Genomic DNA, 24424 nt, shown 5'->3' with positions numbered 1-24424 from the left:
AAGAGTTTGAAAACGTTATAAAAAATACTTTTCGAGCTTTGTTTGGCCCCTTTAGCTGTGAAGACGTCTTCCAACCATTTATAAGCTGTGGTATCCAAAAACCCTTTTAAAGCGATTTTTTTTTACAACATTTTCAAACTCTTAATACATCGCTGGGAATACAAAGTGCGGGAACCCCCTGTGTCTGTCATTCATAAGCATTCTAGCAGCCCAAAACAACTGTGCTTTTTCGGGAATACATTCTATGTAAACTATGTGTTTAGTGGGATTTAATCTCTAGCAAGCATGCTTAAAGTTGCCATCTGCATATTGGACTGGGGGAACAAACAACTTCCACTAATTCAACAAAATTCTCTTTACTACTGGGGGAACTGTAATCTTATAAGCTGGGGAGGGACCCCAAGTTCATAATTCAAGTTATGTTTATCTCTTTTTTTAAAAGCTAAACTAGGATCTGGCAGACCCAGGTTCGAATCCCCACTCTACCACGGAAGCTCGCAGGGTCATCTTGGGCCAGTCACACGTTCTCAGCCTAACCTAGGGTTGTTGTGATGATTAAAAAGGAGAAGAAAATGGCCTATGCTGCTCTGGGTCCCCATTGGGGAGAGAAACCAGAGTACAAATAAATAAAACGACTTTGACCTGTTAGTTATTCAAGGCAAACAGCAAGATGTACCTCGATCAAGCCCCTAAATTAGGGCTGCCAGCTCCTGCTTTGGAAATACCTGGAGATTTTGGGGGTGGAGCCTGAAGAGGGTGGGGTTTAGAGAGGGGAGGGATTTTAATGGGGTATAATGCCATAGTCCATCCTCCAAAGCATCAATTTCCTCTAGGGGAACTGATCTCTGTAGTCTGGAGATGAGCTGTAATTCCGGGGGATCCCCAGGTCCCACCTGGAGGCCGGCATCCCAAGCTCTGGGTCAACGAATCCCTATTGCTTGGAGATCAGTTGTAAATGCCATTTCGGCATGGGAGGTTTTGCCTTTGATTGGCAACTCTCTAGATGCACATTTCCCCCCATCCGAATTCTCAAAACTCTGCATGGGGGCAGAGCCGGTGCCAGTCATTTTTGCGCCCTAGGCAAGGCTAACTACTTGTGCCCCCATTGCTAACCAATTTTCAAAAACAAATGTCCTGTAGAAAAAATAAAAGTACAAAACTTGTTATAAGACGTTATAATTCATTATATTCCATAGCACTGTTGTGGTACTTATCTTAAAATACATATAAATTGTCAGTTGCCTTTGTAAAAAGAAACTAATCTGTTTAAAACTGTGCCCCTCAGGCCAGTTCTGTGCCCCTCGGAGGTCTGCACCCTAGGCGACCGCCCAGTTTGCCTAATGGTAGAACCGGCCCTGCATGGGGCTGGTTTTTTGAGTTTTGAGAATTCTGATGGGGAAAATGTGCATCTACAGAGCAGCAAATCCAAGGCAAAACCTCCCGTGCATAAATGGCATTTATGCACGTTTATGCACATTTCCCCCATCCCAATTCCCCAGACTGTGCATGGGGGCTTGTTTTTGGCCATTTATGCACGGGCGGTTTTGCCTTGGATTTGCCACTCTCTAGATGCATGTTTTCCCAAATTCCCAAAACTCAACCATAAGCCCCCAAATAACCATAAGCATCCAAATCCCCATGCAGAGTTTTGAGAATTCGGATGGGGGAAATGTGCACCTAGAGAGCAGCAAATCCAGGGCAAAACTTCCCATGCATAAATGGTCTTCGAGTTCTGAGAATTCGGATGGGGGAAAATGCGCAACTAGAGAGTGGCAAATCAAAGGCAAAACCTCCCGTGCCTAAATGCCATTTAAGCACGGGAGGTTTTGCCTTGGATTTGCCACTTTCTAGATGCACATTTCCCCCATGTGAATTCTCAGAACTCGGCATGGGGGCTCACTGTTGAGTTTTGAGAATTTGGACGGGGGCAATGTGCATCTAGAGAGCAGCAAATCTTTCTATGAATATATTAAAACCAAAAAATAACAATTAAACTTTATGAGCTACAGCAGGATTAAATTGGAGATCAAATCCACTCTGCTAGTAAGTGAATGTATTATTACATTCTATAAGGGGGTAGTACTAGGTAGTACTGGAAAAGACAGTTACGCTAGGAAAATAATTCACAGTGGGTAGCCGTGTTAGTCTGTTTGCAGTAGTCAAAAAGGGCAAGAGTCCAGTAGCAGCTTAAAGACTAACAAAAAACGCTAGGAAAAGTTGAGGGCAGCAGGAAAAGAGGAAGACCCAACAAGAGGTGGATGGACTCAATAAAGGAAGCCACAGCCTTCAATTTGCAAGATCTGAGCAAGGCTGTCAAAGTTAGGCCATTTTGGAGGACTTCCATTCATAGGGTCGCCATGAGTCGGAAGCGACTTGATGGATCTTAACACACACACACACACACTAGGCACATCAATATTGAACAATATTTATGTAATGTTTTTTCCCTTTTCCTTTCTTCCCTTCTGTATCCCTATTTCTTATTGAAAATCAATAAAAATGTTTATTGGTAAAAAAAAATAGAGCAGCAAATCCAAGAAAACACCTCCCGTGCAATATGTCCAAGACGCACCCGCGTGCCACGCTGAGCTCCCCAGGCAGCAGCCGGAGAAACCTGCCCCCCAGTCCTGCTGCGTTCTTTCCTGCAGACCCCCTTCCCCCCGCCCCACAGCCAACCTGTCAGCCTGAAGAGGTCCAGCTCCCTTCCCGGGCCTCTCCTCCAAGCGGTCAGCATCCTTTCCAAGGCGCAAAGCCCATTCGGGATCTCGGGGAGGAAGGATGCTTTGCAGCGCCGCCTCCACGCTCTGGCCAGGGCTGGCTGTGTCTCGCCGGCTGGAGCGTCTCTGGCGGGGGGCGGAGGCGAGGGGCCGGGCTGGAAGGGGGCTGGCAGCGGCAGAAGCGGCAGGGCTTCCCCTCGGCCGCCAGAGGGCGCAGAGGGGTCGCCTGCGCTGGCCGCTCGCCTCCCGCCGGGCTGGAAGCTGCGCAGCCGCTCGCAGCTGGGGCTTCCACCGTGCGGACGAGGCGACGGTCGCGAGAGCGGAGCAATAGCGTAGCAGCCAGTAGTGCTCGGAGGCTGCCTGTTCTTTTTATTTTACTTTTTATTATTTTTTCCATAATAACACAATCCATCTTATTCGGTATTCCATAAAGCTTATCATTCCATATGTTAGTAAGTAGCAATATATAGCTTAATGTATACCTTCAATGTTAAATACATCTAATAGTTTGGACTCCCCCCCCCCCCCAGCTTCCTCTAACCCACTGGTTCCCAACCTTTTTTTGACCAGGGACCACTAGGACTTTTTTGTTCGGTGCAGGGACCCCAAGGTTCAAAATAAAAATTCAGAGAATTTGAAAATAAACTTTAATCATAACTGTTAGTTAAACATTAAACTTAGAATAATATTTGAATATATATTTTTATAATAGAGAACTTTTAATGGAAAATATTAATTTATTATGGGTTTATAACTTTGTTTCGCGGACCTTAATTTAGTTCTTGCGGACCCCTGGGGGTCCACGGACCCCCGGTTGGGAACCAGTGCTCTAACCTATTCATAATCTAGTCCCTCTTTTATATTGAATATTATCTATTCTTACTAGACTAGTATATAATTATTTATAATTTTCTATTTATTCCTAATGTCCATTATATATCCTTTGTCTTATATAACCTAATCACCAATATTATCAATTAAAATTGAATTTTTTAAAAAAAATGCTAATAGGTTACATAATAATTCCCCAAAAAGGATAATCTATAAATTCTTTACATTAATAAGCAAATTAAAAACTCATTGTTATTTCCCCACACCTCCCCTCTCTCCCATCATTTCAATACCCTCCAACCCTTTAACCCTTCTTCTTGAACGGCTTTCAGTTTAAAAAATAATCTGACTGCGTGATAAGATTGCAAGGGTTGCCACTTGCCAGGTCCCTCTTCGCCAACAGCGGGAGGTTTTGGGGGCGGAGCCTGGGGAGGGTGGGGTTTGGGAAGGGGAGGGACTTCGGCTCCATAAAGTCCAATTGCCAAAGCATCTGTTTTCTCCAGGGAACTGATCTGTATCGGCTGGAGATCAGCTGTAATAGGAGATCTCCAGCCGCTACCTGGAGGTTGGAAGCCCTAAAGATTGCCCACTCTGGTTTGGGGATAGGGTTGCCAGGTCCCCCTTCACCACGGGCAGAGCCCGAGGAGGGCGGGGTTTAGGGAGGGGAGGGACTTCAATGCCATAGAGTCCAATTGCCAAAGCGGCCATTTTCTCCAGGTGAACTGATGTCAGCTGGAGATAGGTTGGAGATAGGATACAACTGGAGATCAGTTGTAATAGCAGGAGATCTCCAGCTAGTACCTGGAGGTTGGCAACCCTCATTGGAAAAATAATGGAGATCTGGGGCTGGATCCCAGGGAAAGCAGGGTTTGGGGGTGGTGAGGGACCCCAGCAGGGATTAATGCTATAAATGCAGCCGTTTTCTCCAGGGGAAAACATCTGTGTGGTGTGGAGATCGGCTGGAACTCTGGGAGATCTCCAGGCCCCATCTGGAGACTGGCACCCCTATTTGGGAAGGACCTTACTCTGCCTGAGACCCCAGGGAGCGGCTGCCACCTAGAGTAGACAATGTGGAGCTAAACAGACCAATGGTTTGGCTCCATATAAGGCAGCATCACTGGTAACCAGCTTTTAAACTGGCCCATCTAGTTGGGTATTGAATATCTGCTTGATCTGCAGCAATTATCAGAGGGTTTTAGCTCCATGCCCTGAAAAGCTTCAGCTGCCCATTTCTGCATATCAAGTCCTTATTCAAGGGCCAGGACATTCTTTTCCTGGCCAGTTGGCAACTATTCATAAGCCATAGTGCTGAAGCCAGCATTGCCCAGACATCTTGGCATCCCATTCTGCTCTTCAAGTACCTCTCTGATGGGAAGAGATCACAGGTGTGTTTTCTGCTGCTGCTGAGGGCAAACGTGCTTAAGTTGTTGTTGGTGTTATCCATCAAGTCACAGCTGACTTATAGTGACCCCTTAGGTTCTTTTCTGGGAACAAATGGTGCCCTTATAGATGCTCCCCTTCCCCCCTTTCCCTGGTTCCCTTCCTATCGGTTGTTATGCCCTCCCCGTTTGGTTTTGATTTGGCTTCAGGTTAAATTAATTTGAGGAAGATTCATAGAATCATCACAGACTTGGAAGGGGCAACTGGTCCAACCCCCTGCTTAATGCAGGATCAGCCTAGAGCATCCCTGTCAAAGTGTTTGTCCAGCTTCTGCTTCAAGACGGCCAGTGAGGGGGAGCTTATCACCTCCCTAGGGAGCTGATTCCACTGCTGAACAACTCTTACTGGGAAAAAATGGTCCCCCTAATATCCAGTCGGTACCTTCCTGCCTGCAATTTAAACCCATTATTGCGAATCCTCTGCTGCCAACAGGAACAGCTCCCTGCCCTCCTCTACATGACAGCCTTTCAAATACTTAAAGGGAGCAATCCTGTCCCCCCTCAACCTCCTCTTCTCCAGACTAAACATTCCCAGCTCCCTCAGCCTTTCCTCATTGGGCTTGGCCTCCAGGTCAAGCTCTCTCCCCCGGTAGTGAAAGATTACCTATGATGCTGCAGAAACATCTCTCGCTGCTGGGTTTTTTTTGGGGGGGGGGGCACCAGAATTTTAGGCTATTCATACAAATTTCAGCATTGTGTAACTAATTTTGTGATATTGTATTATACATTTTATTGTACTGTGTTTGTACTGTATTTCGATTATGATGTGAGCCACCCTGAGCCTGGCTTTGCCGGGAGAGGGCGGGATTTAAATAAAAGTTTATTATTTATTATTATTAGGGTTTTCAAGGAAAGAGACGTCGGGAGGTGGTTTGCCATTTCCCATCTCCACATCACGACTCTGGTACTCCTTAGAGGTCACCCATCCAAATTCTAACCAGGGCTGACCCTGCTCAGTTGTAATAGCGGGAGATCTCCAGCCACCACCTGGAGGTTGGCGACCCTACCTGGGACCCATCATACACTCTCAGCCTAACCTACCTCAGAGGGCTGTGGTGGGGATAAAATGGAGGAGAGAATAATGTAATTTCGATTCCCACTGGGGAGAGAAGTGGGGTGTAAATGAAGTCGGGGTCAAGTGGGGTGTAAATGAAGTCTGCTATCCTGTGTTTAACCACAACCCCCTACACAAAATCAGATATGGGAGGGGCCATGGCTCAGTGGTAGAGCATCTGCTTGGCATGCAGAAGGTCCCAGGTTCAATCCCCAGCATCTCCAGTTAAAGGGACTAGACAGGTAGATGATGTGAAAGACCTCTGCCTGAGACCCTGGAGAGCCGCTGCCGGTCTGAGTAGACAATACTGACTTTGATGGACCCAAGGGTCTGGTTCAGTATAAGGTGGCTTCATGTGTTCATTCCAAAGAGTATATTTGAAACTGAAGCTTACTAAAGGCCATGAAAAGATCCTCTAAATCATCAGTGATTTATTCAAGGCCTCCTACGAATCCATTCTCTCGTTTGTAGAATGAGCTACTAAAGTAAAAGCTTAGTAAAAGCTACTAAAGATAGTGTCTTTTAAATAGCATTTTATACCCTAAAGCACAATAGTACACAGAGCTAGACTAAGTGCTTGCAAATTATTCAATCAAATAATGGAAAGCCCTGCAAAAATTAATTTTCCCCCTTAGGATCAACCTCCAAAATAAGACTGATTTGCCTCCAAGGATGACCGTTAAAGGCTGTTGGGTACAGATAACATACAGAAATGACATACCCATGACGCTGCCTTGTCTGCCAAGGTCGGTATTGCCTACTCAGACTGGCAGTGGCTCTCCAGGGTCTCAGGCTGAGGTCTTTCACCTCACCTACCACCTCATCCTTTGAACTGGAGACGCCAGGGATTGAACCTGGGACTTTCTGCATGCGAAGCAGATGCTCTTCCACTGAGCTATGGCTCCACTCCAGTGTGCCTGCTTGTGCCTCTGCCCTGTATAGGGTTGCCAGGTCCCTCTTTGCCACCGGCGAGGCTTCTGGGGCGGAGCCTGAGGAAGGCGGGGTTTGGGGAGGGACTTCAACGCCATAGAGTCCAATTGCCAAAGCAGCCATTTTCGCCAGGTGAGCTGATCTCTATCGGCTGGAGATCAGCTGTAATAGCAGGAGATCTCCAGCTAGTACCTGGAGGTTGGCAACCCTAGCACTGTACCTTTTTTCTGTAGGGCAACCCAGTATAAAAGCGGTCCCCCCCCCCAATTATTTTACTGAGGTGTGTAAACTACAGGATAGGCATTCTTCCCTCTACCCATTCACAGAATGTTACCCAGCGGCCACAACCCCCTCCTATCTCCCCCCTCCCGAAATTACAGCCCTTTGTGGCAAGCAACTGAGCCCAATTAAGATACCAAACAAGGTTTATTATAAACCTGAGGGTTGCCAGCCTCTAGATCGGGCCTGATGTAGTGGTTAAGAGCAGTGGACTCTGATCTGGAGAACCGGGTTGGTTTCCCCGCTCCTCCACATGAAGCCAGCTGAGTGACCTTGGGCTAGTCACAGCTCTCTCAGCCCCACCTATCTCACAAGGTGTCTGCTGTGGGGGAGAGGAAGGTGCTTGTAAGTCGCTTTGAGACTCCTTAAAGGTTGAGAAAATCTACTTCTTCTTAGGCATAAACAGAATTCAGAGCCAGTTCACCCAACTACACTGGCATCAAGGGGGGTATAGCCGCCTTGGCCTCATGCCCGGTCTGAATGAAAGATTTTGGCAACAGCAGAATCCACTCTTCAAGGATGGGCTCACCTCCTTACACAGCGCCATTATCAGGGCACCACCTGCTCAGAGATGTAACAGTGCCATCCTGAGGAGAGTTACTCCCATCTAAGCCCGTTCGTTTCAATGGGCTTGGTCCGGAACAGCTCTGCACAGGATTGCGCTGCAAGCCCTTGGTTAGGGCCCAACTAGACGTGACGACATCCACGGGTCTGACCTGGAGCTTGGCAACCCTGACTTCAGAGATGGGGAGGGGTTCTTGGGAACCTCACAGGGGACCAATCAGTCAGCCTCGAGCACCTCTGACCTCTGCTTCAAATTTGCAGAACCAATTTTATTTGCAGAGGACGGATCTGGGATAATAAAGGTACGTTTCGATTAAATGCCAGGAGGGCGCTTCCAATGGAGTTATTCCACTACTCTAAAACAGCACATCCATTTTTACTCTTCCTCTCCCATTCTCCCTTTGAATGCTTACTGTATACCTTACGGCTGCACAGCTGAGACAGCTTAAAAGAGCATTTTCAATGTGCTTCCGCACATTTAAGGGCCTGATAATGTCGGTTAATGGACTTTCATTGACTTCCTTTAGCACACAGTAAGACCCTCCCAAAATAGGCCTTGTGATCTTTATATGCCAAAGCAGCTGTTGCGTGCCACAGCATTTCTCTGCAAAAACCAACTCTGCTTTTCAAACCCACAACTCAGAATCCAGGCAAGGATATGCAGTGCTCAGATAAAACCGATTAAGCATAGGAGTACCTCCGCTTCGTTCTATTAATAGCTTATTGTCATTTGATTTGATTTTTAGTTTCAACCGTAATCAAAACAAGGACAGATGGATGACTAGATCGGGAGGGGGATGAGGGCAGGGCCTGGGGTTGCCAACCTCCAGGTGGCCCCTGGAAATCTCCCACTATTACTGTTGATCTCCAGATGACCAAGATCAGTTCCCCTGGAGAAAATGGCTGGTTTGGAGGGTAGACTCTATGGCATTATACCCTGCTGAGGCCCCTCCCCTCTCCAAACCCCGCCCTCCCCAGGTATTTCCCATCCCAGAGCTGGCAACCCTAGCAGGGCCCCCCGCGGCCTCTATTTTTTAAAATTGTCATTTGTATATTGTATAGAGCCAGCATGGTTTAGTGGTTAAGAGCGGTGGTTTGGAGCAGTGGACCCTGATCTGGAGAACCGGACCGACCACCTGAAGTCTCTGATGTTCTCTCCTTCAAAGGGAACCAACCCGGTTAAGTGCTGCCCCGCTCCTTCTCTTGACTCAGAAAAGTGGGGTGTGCAAAAACTTTTAACACCCCCCCCCCTTTAAGCAGCCTGCCATGCTTACACTCATAGTAGCTAAAAGGGAAACGCACAGGGAAATATTCTGAAAAACAGCTCCCATTTTTTACATGGAAACTGCCAAGTCACACATTCAGAGCCTGTTAAGAACATAAGAGCATAAGAAAAGCCACGCTGGATCAGACCCAGGCCCATCAAGTCCAGCAGTCTGTTCACACAGTGGCCAACCAGGTGCCTCTAGGCAGCCCACAAGCAAGACGACTGCAGCAGCACCATCCTGCCTGTGTACCACAACACCTAATATAACCGGCAGGTTCCTCTGTTCCTGGGGAGAATAGGTATGCATCATGACCAGTATCCATTTTTACTAGTAGCCATGGATAGCCCCTCTCTTCCACAAACATGTCCACTCCCCTCTTAAAGCCTTCCAAGTTGGCAGCCATCACCACATCCTGGGGCAGGGAGTTCCACAATTTAACTACGCGTTGTGTGAAGAAATGCTTCCATTAATCTGTTCTGAATCTCTCGCCCTCCAGCTTCAGTAGATGACCCTGTGTTCTGGTATTATGAGACAGGGAGGAAAGCTTTCCCCTGTCCACTCTCTCCATATAGAGTTGCCAACTGCCAGGTAGTAGCAGGAGATCTCCTGCTAATTCAACTGATCTCCAGCCAATAGAGATCAGATCACCTGGAGAAAAATGGCCGCTTTGGCCATTGAACTCTTTGGCATTGAAGTCCCTCCCCTCCCCAAACCCCGTCCTCCTCAGGCTCCGCCCCAAAAATACCCCACCGGTGGCAAAGAGGGACCTGGCAACCCTATCTCCATACCATGCATAATTTTATAGACCTCTATCATGTCTCCCTTTAACCCCCTTCTTTCCAAGTTAAACAGCCCTAAGCTTAAAAAAAAATTATGTGGAACAAAACAGCTCTCTGGGTCGTATGGGGCATCCACTGACCCAGAAGCAAGTATATAATGAAACCAGGACACACCCTGGCCATGAATTAATATGGACTTGATTACATAAAAGCAGCCATTCAAAGAACTATAACGAAGCCCCACTGAAATAAATGGGACTCCTCAGTCAGATCCCGCTTTAAAGAGGCATGAACATACCTGCCCTAGCCGTCTTCTCCAACTTTGTGCACTCCTTTAGGAAATTGTAGTAGGACTTCATTTCTCCTTCGGTGATTCGGACGGTGGAGAAAGGTGGGTTTTCACACACCTGTTTCCTGCATCTCTTACACCAAGAAGCCATTGAATGAACCAAGGCAAATCTGGCTATTAGACTTATCCCCTTTACTACGTTTTCCTGCTCGTAGCCAGTTTTTACTCCCACTAGATTTCAATCCCTGCGGATGATTTATCCAGCTTAAGTTCATTCAAGGTCATGGTAACGTACAGAAAGCTCCCCGTTACCATTGGCTGAGACTTTTATAGGCTTATTGACTGCGCTTACTTCCTCTCGTTTTCATTAAATACCTGTTTCATTTGCTTTCTTATTGATGGAGGGGAAAAGATGCACAGCAGAGTACCAGCCTCGCTGGGATTAATCCTCCTGATCGTTCACAGATCGCTGGGGGAAACCGCTGGAATGTGAAACTAGGGTTGCTTCCGCAGGGACTTTTTACTCTTGTTCGGCATTCAAATTGGAGTGGGTTGTTTTTTGAGTGTCTGCAAAATGTCTTCCGTGTGAATCGCTCGCTACTCGGGTTTCCCCCTGATTTGCTCTGATCTTTCCCAAACCTGGTTTGCTGTGATCTTTTGACCACTGAAGAGCTTTTAAAAAACTACCAATAATTATACATCACTAGAGCATTCCACTATGACAACATGCCAGTTACCAAATAGATGGCTTGAGGTGGGTAGCTGTGTTACTCTGTAATGGTAGAAGAACAAAATCGGAGTCCAGAGGCACTTTCAAGACCGACAACATTTTCCAGGATATACACTTTCGTGAGTCAAAACTCACTTCAGTATCCGAAGGAGTGAGCTTTGACTTGAAGAAGAAGAAGAGTTGGTTTTTGAACACATGAAGCTGCCTTATACTAAATCAGACCCTTGGTCCATCAAAGTCAGTATTGCCTACTCAGACCGGCAGCAGCTCTCCAGGGTCTCAGCCAGGGGTCTTTCACATCACCTACCTGCCTATTCCATTTAACTGGAGAAGCCGGGGATTGAACCTGGGACCTTCTGCATGCCAAGCAGATGCTCTACCACTGAGCCACGGCCCCTCCCCAACTTTCTCTACCACTTAAGGAAGAATCAAACTGGCTTACAATCCACTTCCCTTCCCCTCCCCACAACAGACACCCTGTGAGGTAGGTGAGGCTGAGAGAGTGCGACTAGCCCAAGGTCACCCAGCTGGCTTCATGTGTAGGAGCGGGGAAACAAATCCAGTTCCCCAGATTAGCCTCTGCCACTCATGTGGGGGAGTGAGGAATCAAACCCCGTTCTTCAGATCGGAATCCACTGCTCCAAACCACCATTCTTAACCACTATACCACACTGGCTCTCATTAATTCATAAGGTCACCATAAGTCGGAAGCGACTCGATAGCACACACACACGCACTTAAAAAAATGAAAAATCACGAAGCGCTTGTTTAAGCCATGTGAGTTTCCAGCGTGTCTCTGTAGCTGTGCCTTTACAAAGATGACCGGCTGAACCTTGCAAATGCAGATAAACCTCAGTATCAAAGAACAGGAGCTTAAAACGCTAAGACTAAGCCATCTTCACGCATGGCTAAGTAACACTGTCTGGTTTGTGCTATGGAAGGGCAAAGCGCACGGAACGACATGCACACCCCACTCGCAACTACGGTGTCAAGATATATCAGATGAGGGCAATTTTCCTCTCTTTGTTTAGGAGACTGGAGCTAAGATCTGACCTAGCTTCATGCCATTTTCCGCAATGAATAGTCAGCAATTTCCCATTTTCAGGATTTGGGTGGGGTGGACGTTTCTCTCTAAATATTCCTCCTCGTTGGCATGATTCCCCTCTCCCTAGTGGTTGCTGCTTCAGATTTATCTCTCCCCCCCCCCGGTTTTCCCAGGGATCGTGTAATGAACAAAATGAGATCACCAATCCGATTCAGCTGTGTGGTGACATCATTGGGCTGCATGATGATGTCACTGAGACCAACATGGAATGAGGGCCTGTCATCATGGCCCAGATACTGACTCAGAGGAGGACGCAGTGACATCCTTGGCTTTGGGTAGTGAGTGACTCATGCATTTATCCATTTGTTTCATTTATATCCTGTCTTTCTTTCAATATGGGATGCCAGGTGGTATTGTACAGAGCTCACCTGTTCTCCACTGGTCCTAGATGCTGGCCCTAAATAGAGAACTAAGCCAAAAATAACACATGGATGGAAAGAAAAGAAGAAGAGAGAAGAGTTGGTTTTTATATGCTGACTTTCTCTTACCACGTAAGGAAGAACCAAACCGGCTTATAATCGCCTTCCCTTCCCCTCCCCACAACAGACACCCTATGAGATAGGTGGGGCTGAGAGGGCTCTAAGAGAACAATGACTAGTCCAAGGTCACCCAGCTGGCTTCATGTGGAGGAGTGGGGAAACAAATTTAGTTCACCAGATTAGCATCCGCCGCTCATGTGGAGTGAGACGGGAATCAAACCCGGTTCTCCAAATCAGAGTCCACCGCTCCAAACCATTGCTCTTAACCACTACACCATGCTGGAAAGTGTTTGGCAAGCTGTTTTCAGGCCCTGGATTATTGGGGCTGCCAGATCCCTCTTTGCCACCAGTGGGAGGTTTTGGGGATGGAGCCTGAGGAGGGCGCAGTTTGGGGAGGGGAGGGACTTCAGTGCCATAGAGTCCAATTGCCAAATAAACCATTTTCTCCAGGCGAACTGATCTCTATCGGCTGGAGATCAGTTGTAATAGCAGGAGATCTCCAGCTAGTACCTGGAGGTTGGCAACCCTATCTCCTGTGTTGGATCTGCCCTGTAGAAATGGTTGCTGTAGACTTTACTGTACTTGCCTTCTGATTTAACACCATTATGTCAGACTTTGAAATAGCATTAGTCTGATTTTCTTAATGAGATTTTGTCATGGGCAGTAGCTCAATCCTACAAGTGCTATTGCTAGCTCGCACATAAACAAAGGCCATGCCATACCTGTGTAATCCTGTGGATTTGGCCCTCTATATTGTGTGTGTGTGTGTGTGTGTGTTAAGCGCCAAGTCACTTCCAGTTTACGGTGACCCTATGAATTAATGTCCTCCAAAACATCCTATCTTTGACACCCTTGCTCAGGTCTTGCAAACTAAGAGTTGTGGCTTCCTTTATTGAGCCAATCCATCTCATCTTGGGTCTTCCTCTTTTCCTGCTGCCGTCAACCTTTCCTAGCACAGACAGGATGGTGCTGCTGCAGTCGTCTTGTTTGTGGGCTTCCTCGAGGCACCTGGTTGGCCACTGTGTGAGCAGACTGGTGGACTTGATGGTGCCTTGGTCTGATCCAGCAGGGCTTGTCTTATGTTCTAGCATTACTGTCTTTTCCAGTGACTCTTGTCTTCTCATAATGTAACCAAAGAACAATAGCCTTCATTTAGTTGTTTTAGCTCCTAGGGACAGTTGAGGCTTAAATCAACCAAAAACAACACAAAAATAGTGCTAGTGTTTTAGAACTTTTCCTCCGACTAAATGTTTAAAGGCCCCAGTTCAGGCCCCAGGGAGGTTCAGGCCCCAGGCTGAAGATCTTTTCTCTTGTTTCCTATGTCAAATGCCAGAAGAAGATGAATAGATGAACATCTAGATTAGATTACTGCAATGCGCTTGTCGTGGGGACTGCCCTTGAGGACTGTCCAGAAGCTACAGTGGGCACAGAATGGTGCAGCCAGAGTGCTGACTACAGTAGATCATAGGAACCACATCACTCCAGTTTTGTTTCATCTACACTAGCTTCCAGTTTCTTTCTGGGCTCAATTCAAGGTGCTGGTATTGACCTTTAAAACCCTGTACAGCCTGAGACCAACGTCACTTAAGCACTATCTTCTCCCATACGAACCTCCGGCCATTATTGCAGTCATCCTCGAAGGCCCGCTTCAATTGCCCCTGCCGTTTCCGTCTACAGGTGCCTTTCTCCAGCAGCTTCTTGAAATGAAAAGTAGTTTTGTCATTTGCCCGCTGCAGCGTGACACAGTGACTAAAACTATTTCTTTTCTGGCCCAGTCAAACCCCTTTCTCTCTGCCTTCTGAAATCAATAGGACAGCTCTCATCCACCGTTCCTGTGTTTTGTCATCGGCTCTTGTGTGACAACTCCGGTATCGATCCCTTTCAGAAACGCGCGTCTTCAGAGGCCTCAAGAGTATGGCAGACCCGAACGTCATACGCCGGGGGGAAGACAATATTTACAGCCCTTTTTTTTTTTTTTTTTTTGCGCCGTTATATGCCGGCAGGGTTTGATCGGCAAAGGAACCACTGCGGCAGTAGTAAACGTAGATAGAACAGTCCCGTTAAGCGGCTGACTTCAGAGCCACCTGGTTTCTCTACAAACCCATCCGAAGCCGCTTTAAGGCCTCCAGACAGGGGAGGCTTGGATGAATTACTGTGAATACAATTTAGGTTTGGGGAAGATGAAAGGTTACTCTTTACTCTGATCCAGAATGTAAAATTATAAAAGGATTGAAATTTTAGTATGAGAATAATTTTAGGATCAGAACATATTAACGATGGAATGTAATACTTTATTAAGAGGTAGACGGAGGTGGTGGGGAAGTCATTCTATTTCTTATATTCACTTATAATTAAGACAACATTTGATATATTTGTGAGTTTGATATTACTTTTAAATTGTTGTTAAAACAATGAAAATTTTATATCTTAAAAAAACCAATAAAATTTATATATATATATATATAAAAAAAAGGCCTCCAGACAGACAGTCAACAGACAGAAAGCTTAAATACCCGGGAACGAGATCACAACTAGACGTCAAAAGAGACACAGAGCTCCTACTAGGGAAAAAAATTGATATTCAACAACTCTCTACCCCAAAAGGGAAACTGATTTCAATGCTACTACTGGCAGCAAAATTTCTGATTGCCTCATACCGGAAAAAAGCAAAGACGCCTTCTGATGGGCAGGGGTATGAGAAGGCGTGGAACCTTTTAATTTTAGATAAGACAACTCAAAGTAGCAAATAGCTTATCTCACTTTACAAACTTTTTAAATAGATGGCTGCTAGGGTTGCCAACCTCCAGGTACTATGGGCACACACAAATTAGCAAGCTGTAAGTTAGTTAGCAAACAAAGAAACAGCTTCAAACTGCAAAACAATACAAGTTTGTATTAAACAACAAATAATCATGCACCATACAAGTTTGTATTAAACAACAAATAATCATGCACCATACATATGGTACAACAAACATGTTTGTTGTACCATATGTATGGTGCATGATTATTTGTTGTTTAATACAAACTTGTATTGTTTTGCAGTTTGAAGCTGTTTCTTTGTTTGCTAACCTCCAGGTACTAGCTGGAGATCTGCTATTACAACTGATCTCCAGCCGATAGAGATCAGTTCCCCTGGAGAAAGTGGCCGCTTTGGCAACTGGACTCTATGGCATTGAAGTCCCTCCCCTCCCCAAACCCCGCCCTCCTCAGGCTTCGCCCCAGAAACCTCCCACCGGTGGCGAAGAGGAACCTGGCAACCCTAGTGGCTGCCTTTTCTAGAATATGTGGAGAAGGGGGCATCATGAAGTAAACTATGTCCACGAAACTATCATTACGATTTGCATTTATTAAATTCCGCTGAATAAAACAAATGGTATGATTTCTGTAAAAGCACTGATGTATAATATTGGAACAAAGTATAACATTGGAACATATTTTGGAACCAAGTATTGAAAAATATCTTGACTGTACAAGGATGTTTAATGGACTGCTATTGTATTTTTTTTTAATTTTTGCTGTTGTTGTCATTATAAACTAAACTCAAAATAAAGAGTTTAAAAAAAAGAGAGAGAGAGACAGAGCTGTCTGGGGCCAGTTCAAGGTATTTTGTTGATCAGCCAAAATATATCAAGGGGCAAAAACGCATGGTTGCTTTATCCTTTAATCCCTGTTTCAGCCAGGATTCAGCCAGGATCGAACACATGCGTTTCACCTAACGTGCGTTCTATCCTGGCTAAAACAGGGATTAAAGGAGGATAAAGCAACCATGCGTTTTCGCCCTATCACCTCCAGGGCTGCACTACTATCAGCTGGTCCAGCCACCAACAGCATGGCCTTAGAAGGAGGGATGTACGGTTGCCAACCTCCAGGTACTAGCTGGAGATCTCCTGCTATTACAACTGATCTCCAGCCGATAGAGATCAGTTCCCCTGGAGAAAATAGCCGCTTTGGCCACAGGACTCTATGGCCTTGAAGTCCCTCCCCTGCCCCAAACCCTGCCCCCTCAGGCTCCGCCCTAAAAACCTCCCACCGGTAGTGAAGAGGGACCTGGCAACCCTAGAGGGATGCCAGGTTGCTGGAACTGGCGGGCAATTGCCTGCCAACCCAACAGCCTGCTTGGAGCGGCAACCTTACGTGACGTGCTTACGTCCCTTCTGGTATAGTCCCAGAAGCACCATGTCCAGGACTAAACCCGGAAGTTATGTAAGCACGTCACATGTGGCCACGGCCGCCTGCCACCACCCCTAAAAACCTCTCGCCGGTGGAGAGGGATGACCTGGCAACCGTACCCCAGTAGGAGGGATGCCAAGTAACCTCACATGCCACTGATGGCTGCAAGCCAACCAAGCCCACACTGGCGTGGCAACCAGCAGGAACCCAGGAGGGTGGGGACCAGAGGGGTGGCTGACAGGCAGCGGCATGAGATCAATTCTGGGAAAACCTGGAAGTGATGTCCTGCCTCTCTAGGATTTGGGTGAAACTCGATGGTAAATCTGTAGAGTTTTGGGTGATTTCTAGAGAGGACAAATGTCACTTCCAGGGAAAACTCACCTGAGGGCTGGCAACCCTAAGCCCATGTGGCTGTGGCTCAGTGGTACAGCTGTGGGGCTGTGGCTCAGCAGTAGAGCATCTACTTGGCATGCAGGAGGTCCCAGGTTCAATCCCCGGCATCTCCAGTTAAGGGGACTGGGCAAGTAGGTGATGGGAAAGACCTCTGCCTGAGACCCTGGAGAGCCATGGAGAGGGGCTGTGGCTCAGTGGTAGAGCATCTGCTTGGCATGCAGGTCCCAGGTTCAATCCCCGGCATCTCCAGTTAAGGGGACTGGGCAATTAGGTGATGGGAAAGACCTCTGCCTGAGACCCTGGAGAGCCATGGAGAGGGGCTGTGGCTCAGTGGTAGAGCATCTGCTTGGCATGCAGGTCTCAGGTTCAATCCCCGGCATCTCCAGTTAAAGGGACTAGGCAAGTAGATGATGGGAAAGACCTCTGCCTGAGACCCTGGAGAGCCACTGCCTGTCTGAGTAGACAATACTGACTCTGATGAACCAAGGGTCTGATTCAGTATACGGCAGCTTCATGGGTTCATGTAGTGCCTCAGTGCTGCTGCCAGCAGTTGGTTGGTTAACTTGGTTGGAAAACTGGCCCTGGAACACTGTAGTTCAGGGATGTCAAACATAAGGCCCGTGAGCCACCCCCTCCATGGCAGGCCTGGCCTCTCGGCCTTAGCCTGACATCGCTCCTGACAGGCTCTTGCTTCGAGCAGACCAGGGTTTGGCTCGGAGTCAAGGTCCTGGTTCTCATGCCTTTGTACAGTATCAGTGTCCTGTGTTTTATGCTCAGTGTGGTATGCTTATCCTGTTTACCACAATCACCCCAGCTGCATAGCCATGTTATGTCTGCCTACCCTGAGAAAGCTTATCATGGATTGTGGCGGCCTGTGTACCTTTGCTTCTCCATCTTTGAAGTCTGCCTTGCATTTTTAACCATGTACCCTTGTCTTGATTCCTCATTAGTAGCCTTGCATGCCCAGGAGGCAGTCAGCTTCTTACTTTGTCTAATTGTGCTCCTAATAAAGTCCAAACTGCTTCAGAGCCTTTGCCTGATGGGTTTTGCTTGAGGGGTGCTAAAGACAAACCCCTGAATCAGTCCCGATCTGGGCTGGCGAGGCATGGCCTGGCCCAACCAAGTGGCATTCATGTCATACCCAATCCTCATAACAATTGAGTTCTACACCCCTGCTGCAGTTAGCGTGACACAACGCAGTATATGTGTTAGCTTTGAGCTGGCGTGCACAGCAGAAGGGGGAGGCTGCTTTAGGAAAGAAATGAAGGCCCTTGATTGTTAAGGAACTCTGATCTTTGAAAGGAAAAGACGAGTAGGCATTCTAGTAGGCAAGGCAAATTCAAGAAGCGGCACGATCTTTCTGTTGCCACTCCCCTCCCAGCATCCCAGGACTACTAACTAGGGTTACCAACGCTGGATTTTAGTAATACAGACAATACTGGTTGTGACAGAACCAGTGAGGGAGAAGCCAGGGCAAAAGCTGGTGGGCCAGCAGCAGAGCTAGAGAAACCTGGTGAGTAAGGAGTAGCCGAATACAGACTGAAGACTTCAGGGTTACGGATGCAGCTGAATCCAGCACGTATCGAACGAGCTCTGCAGCATCTACTGGGTCATGGGTCTGGCAGAGTCCAGATTTCAGAGGTTTTTTCCAAGATCTCTGGTATGAATGACCCGACAGAATATAATTTCAGAGGGTAGCTGTGTTGGTCTGCAGTAGAACGGTTAGATTTGAGTCCACTAGCACCATAGAGACCAGCCAGATTTTCAGAGTATAAGCTTTCGAGAGTCAAAGCTCCCTCACAAAGGGAGAAGGCATCTGATGAAGGTACCTGACAAAAGGAGCCTGAGGAGGGTGGGGTTTGGGGAGGGACTTCAATGCCATAGATTCCAATTGCCAAAGCAGCCATTTTCTCCTGGGGAACGGATCTCTATCGGCTGGAAACCAGTTGTAATAGCAGGAGATCTCCAGCCACCACCTGGAGGTTGGCAACGCTATCTCGAAGGTGCTACTGGACTCGAATCTAGCTGTTCTGACATAATATAGTTTGTTTTTTAATCAGATAAATAAAATGCTAGGTGTTTGGCAGCTGTGCCAGACCTCTATTATTTCCTGGTGGTTCTGCTAGAACACCCCCATCTACCTAGACTGGCAGTTCCCCGCTCCAATTGCTGAACTGCTTAAGATATTTCCTCTAAGGATTCATCTCCTCCATATTCAAACCCACTGCCCCTTGACCCTTTGTTATGGGGGAACAGTTGTAACCCCTTCTTCCTTTTGGCCCCCTTTCAAATGCTGCTGGGTATGGAAGTCTTCTTTTGTGAAGGTTTAAAAAACCCGCATTTCTTCTATCTGTCTGTCAAATGTTTTGCCTCCTCAAGGGCCAAATCTGATACCAAGAAAAAAAGGGCTCATAGGCCAAATGGATTGTGCAAGTTAAGGACATTTGCATCTACTTGCTTTCTTTGCATTAGTTCATTTTTAGGATCACCAGGTCCCCCCCACTGGCCACTGGTGGGGGATTGGGAGGGTAGGGTTGCCAGATCTTGGTTAGGAAACTCCTGGAGAGTTGGGGATGGAGCCTGGGGAGGACAGGGACCTCAGTGGAGTACAGTGCCATAAAGTCCACCCTCCAAAACATCCAATCTCTCCAAGGGAACTGATCTTTGTAGTCTGGAGATGAGCTGTTATTTTGGGGGATCCCCAGGTCTCACCTGGAGGCTGGCATCCCTATTCATTTTGCTTGCACCAGTCAGGGGGAAGGGGCAAAATGTTACTCTGAACTGCAGCTCTGTCCCCGACACTGAAAAGCCTCCTTTGCCACACCCTGCCTCCCCCATACATTGGGATCTTGAGGGCTAGAAACTCTCAGCTTTTGAAAAAAAAGTAAACTTGAGGTTTTCAGGAAGCTCCCTTCTATGCCCAGTTTTTTAAAAAAATGCATTTTCACAGTACAACTGCAGAATATAATACAGCCGTGCTCCTCATTGTCTGAGATCTCTTCTGAACGCTTTCCGTTTTGCCCCACGTCTCCCTAGAACTGCCCGTGCCCAAAGCTGCGATAGAAAGGAAATCTTACCCCAGCTGGAAGGAGTCGCTACGGCTTCCTGCACATTAACGCCGGAGGTCTTGCGTGTCCTCTTTCTCAGCCAGAAAAACAGCTGCAGTGGCAGGCAGCATGCGGGGCTAGTTGTGCAGGATTCAGTCCCCCCCCCCCACACACCCAGGAAATGGAAAAATCACGCAGCCAGCAGCCCTATGGAGCAGGTAGCATCAGTCACAGGCATCCTGTCTCCCTTGGCAACCGCTTGCTCTACATCGCTCGCCCTCATGCCAATGAGGGCTTTTGCCAGATGGGTTTTAAAATCTGGATCGGCACCTGCACAGCCTTCTGCTAGCCACCCCAGAGATGCTGCAGTCGCGGAAGACGTGTCCGGCAGGAAACGTGTGAAGGACCGAGCAATTCCAATTCCCAAATGGATTAGTAATCATACTTGGAAATCGAAAGAATCTCCTGGAGCTTATTTGACCCATGTTTACCTTCCAGGAACCTCAAGGGAAGGGATATCGCAGAGATCGAGAAGGTGCAGAAAAGAGCAACCAAAATGATCAGGGGACTGGAGCAACTGCCCTATGAGGAGCTGTTAAAATTTTTACGCCTGTTTAGCTTGGAAAGAAGGTGGTTAAGGGGAGACATGATAGAGGTCTATACAATTATGCATGGTGTGGAGAGAGTGGACAGGGAGATGCTTTTCTCCCTCTCATAATACTAGAATGCGGGGTCATCTGCTGAAGTGGGAGGGTGAGAGATTCAAAACAGATAGAAGGAAGTATTTCTTCACACAACGCATCGTGAAATGGTGGAACTCCCTGCCTCAGGATGTGGTGATGGCTGCCAACTTGGAAGGCTTTAAGAGGGGAATGGACATGTTCTTGGAGGACAGGGCTTTCCATGGCTACTAGTCAAAATGGCTACTATTCATGATGCATAGCTTTCGCTTCAGGATCAGAGGAGCAGGCCCATTATATTAGGTGCTGTGGAACACAGGCAGGATGGTGCTGCTGCAGTCGTCGTGTTTGTGGGCTTCCTCGAGGCACCTGGTTGGCCACTGTGTGAACAGACTGCTGGACTTGATGGACCTTGGTCTGATCCAGCATGGCCTTTCTTATGTTCTTATGAGTGAACAAATTGGTGACAGGGATGAGTTTCAGAAGAAGGGTTTGCGGAGAAACTAAGGGTTAAGGAGCCTCTTCCCTTCCCTACTCCAGATCGCTTTGCATATCCCAAAGGAGAAGTGGCCGGCAGCCTCAACATTGATTAGTTCGGCCCTAAGAGGCATAAATCACAGGAACAGTTCTTGTGGCCTAGTTTGCAGGACCTATGGTCAATCTCAGGATCACTGGGCAGAGGTCATGTACGGATATTAACACTTCCAGTAAAAAGGGAGGTCCCAAAGTTGAAGGCAGCAGGAAAAGAGGAAGACCCAACAAGAGATGGATTGACTCTATAAAGGAAGCCACAGCCTTCAGTTTGCAAGAGCTGAGCAAGGCTGTCAAAGATAGGACATTTTGGAGGACTTTCATTCATAGGGTCGCCATGAGTCGGAGGTGACTTGACGGCACTTATACACACATCCTAGCCTTAGGAGTGCAGTCCACCCTATGTGAATTCATATGTTGTTACTAAAGAGGACATCTATCTAGTCATGGTGAAACCACCACATTAGGGTTGCCTGGTCCCTCTTCACCACCAGTGGGAGATTTTTGGGGCAGAGCCTCAGCAGGGCAGGGTTTGGGGAGGAGAGGGACTTCAATGCCATAGTGTCCAATAGCCAAAGCAGCCATTTTCTCCAAGTGAACTGATCTCTATCGGCTGGAGATCAGTTGAATTAGCAGGAGATCTCCTGCTACTACCTGGCAGTTGGCAACCCCACACCACATCCAAGTCTCTTAGAATACTCTTTAATAGGGAGTACACCCAAGAGCTGGCCATTAAACCCAGCTATCAGTTTTTCTTTCTTTCTCCTGCAATATCTCTTCCCCCCAAATCTCAAATGCCCCCAGCCAGCATATATACTGGAAAAGAGATTCACATTTCTTGAAAGAACAAATGGAAAACTCCATGCTGCTATTCGTTACCCTAATGATCATTTAAAAAATGATGTTTTAGAGGGGTGGGCCACTAGGGTTGCCAACCTCCAGGTGGTGGATGGAGATCTCCTGCTATTTCAACTGATCTCCAGCAAACAGAGATCAGTTCACCTGGAGACAATGGCTGCTTTGGCAATGGGACTCTATGGCACTGAAGCCCCTCCCCAAACCCCGCCTTCCTCAGGCTCTGCCCCAAGAAACTCCCGCCAGTGGTGAAGAGGGACCTGGCAACCTCACCCCCCATAATTACTACCACCTTCTTTAAAAACAACAACAACAACAACCTGGTCAGATCTGGGTTGGGAAATACCTGGAATTTCGGGAAGGTGGGGTCTGGGGAAGGTGGGGTTTGGGGAGGGGAGGGACCTCAGCAGGGTAGAATGCCATAAAGTCCACCCTCCAAAGCAGCCATTTTCTCTAGGGGAGATTAGTTGCAATAGCAGCAGATGTCCAGGTGCCACCTGAACATTGGCAGACCTATCCTTCTCCTATGCCTTTAATTGCAGCCAAAATTAAGGAGGCAAGGCTTCTTCCCTTGATTTCTTCATAGGGTTCCCAAGACACACACACCCCGGCCACCGGCTCTGCGTTGAGAAATACCTGGAGATTTTGGGGGGAGGGTGAAGCCTAAGGAGGGCAGGGCTGGGAGAGTGAAGGGACTTCAGTGGGGTATAATGCCAAAGCCTCCTCCTTCCAAAGAGACCATTTTCTCCATGGGAGCTGATCTCTGTGGCCTGGAGATCAGCTGTAATCCCAGGAGATCTCCGGCCACCACCTGGAGGCTGGCAACCCTAACCTGGGGGACAGGTTAGGAAAAGGTTCACTAGTGAGATTTCTGCCCAGCAGGCTTTAGTTAAAAGCAAATGAACAGGGCTGCTAAAGAAAGTAACACCCTGCTAGCAATTTTGCAGTGCAGTTGATCATAAAGCGTTACTTGTCTAGCGACTGTGTGAGCAGACTGGTGGACTTGATGGTGCCTTGGTCTGATCCAGCAGGGCTTGTCTTATGTTCTAGCATTACTGTCTTTTCCAGTGACTCTTGTCTTCTCATAATGTAACCAAAGAACAATAGCCTTCATTTAGTTGTTTTAGCTCCTAGGGACAGTTGAGGCTTAAATCAACCAAAAACAACACAAAAATAGTGCTAGTGTTTTAGAACTTTTCCTCCGACTAAATGTTTAAAGGCCCCAGTTCAGGCCCCAGGGAGGTTCAGGCCCCAGGCTGAAGATCTTTTCTCTTGTTTCCTATGTCAAATGCCAGAAGAAGATGAATAGATGAACATCTAGATTAGATTACTGCAATGCGCTTGTCGTGGGGACTGCCCTTGAGGACTGTCCAGAAGCTACAGTGGGCACAGAATGGTGCAGCCAGAGTGCTGACTACAGTAGATCATAGGAACCACATCACTCCAGTTTTGTTTCATCTACACTAGCTTCCAGTTTCTTTCTGGGCTCAATTCAAGGTGCTGGTATTGACCTTTAAAACCCTGTACAGCCTGAGACCAACGTCACTTAAGCACTATCTTCTCCCATACGAACCTCCGGCCATTATTGCAGTCATCCTCGAAGGCCCGCTTCAATTGCCCCTGCCGTTTCCGTCTACAGGTGCCTTTCTCCAGCAGCTTCTTGAAATGAAAAGTAGTTTTGTCATTTGCCCGCTGCAGCGTGACACAGTGACTAAAACTATTTCTTTTCTGGCCCAGTCAAACCCCTTTCTCTCTGCCTTCTGAAATCAATAGGACAGCTCTCATCCACCGTTCCTGTGTTTTGTCATCGGCTCTTGTGTGACAACTCCGGTATCGATCCCTTTCAGAAACGCGCGTCTTCAGAGGCCTCAAGAGTATGGCAGACCCGAACGTCATACGCCGGGGGGAAGACAATATTTACAGCCCTTTTTTTTTTTTTTTTTTTGCGCCGTTATATGCCGGCAGGGTTTGATCGGCAAAGGAACCACTGCGGCAGTAGTAAACGTAGATAGAACAGTCCCGTTAAGCGGCTGACTTCAGAGCCACCTGGTTTCTCTACAAACCCATCCGAAGCCGCTTTAAGGCCTCCAGACAGGGGAGGCTTGGATGAATTACTGTGAATACAATTTAGGTTTGGGGAAGATGAAAGGTTACTCTTTACTCTGATCCAGAATGTAAAATTATAAAAGGATTGAAATTTTAGTATGAGAATAATTTTAGGATCAGAACATATTAACGATGGAATGTAATACTTTATTAAGAGGTAGACGGAGGTGGTGGG

General features: G+C 47.3%; 1 protein-coding gene and 1 non-coding gene across 2 annotated transcripts in view; both read right to left on the bottom strand.

Moving 5' to 3' along the window:
- Positions 1-10337, bottom strand: part of MCF2L2 (MCF.2 cell line derived transforming sequence-like 2) — a 231345-nt gene extending 221008 nt beyond the window's left edge. The window contains exon 1 of the mRNA XM_056850366.1: positions 10160-10337. Coding sequence (XP_056706344.1) covers positions 10160-10301 — 142 coding nt within the window. The 5' untranslated portion in view covers positions 10302-10337. The remainder of the gene's footprint in view (positions 1-10159) is intronic.
- TRNAA-CGC (transfer RNA alanine (anticodon CGC)) lies at positions 6875-6946 on the bottom strand. Its single transcript has one exon. It is a non-coding gene; the product is annotated as a tRNA-Ala (tRNA).
- Positions 10338-24424: the final 14087 nt, after the last annotated feature.

The sequence above is a fragment of the Euleptes europaea genome, chromosome 5 (assembly GCF_029931775.1).
Source record: "Euleptes europaea isolate rEulEur1 chromosome 5, rEulEur1.hap1, whole genome shotgun sequence".
Taxonomy (NCBI): Eukaryota; Metazoa; Chordata; class Lepidosauria; order Squamata; family Sphaerodactylidae; genus Euleptes; species Euleptes europaea.
The sequence above is the reverse complement of the archived record's forward strand: the minus strand, read 5'-3'. Positions and strand labels throughout refer to the sequence as shown.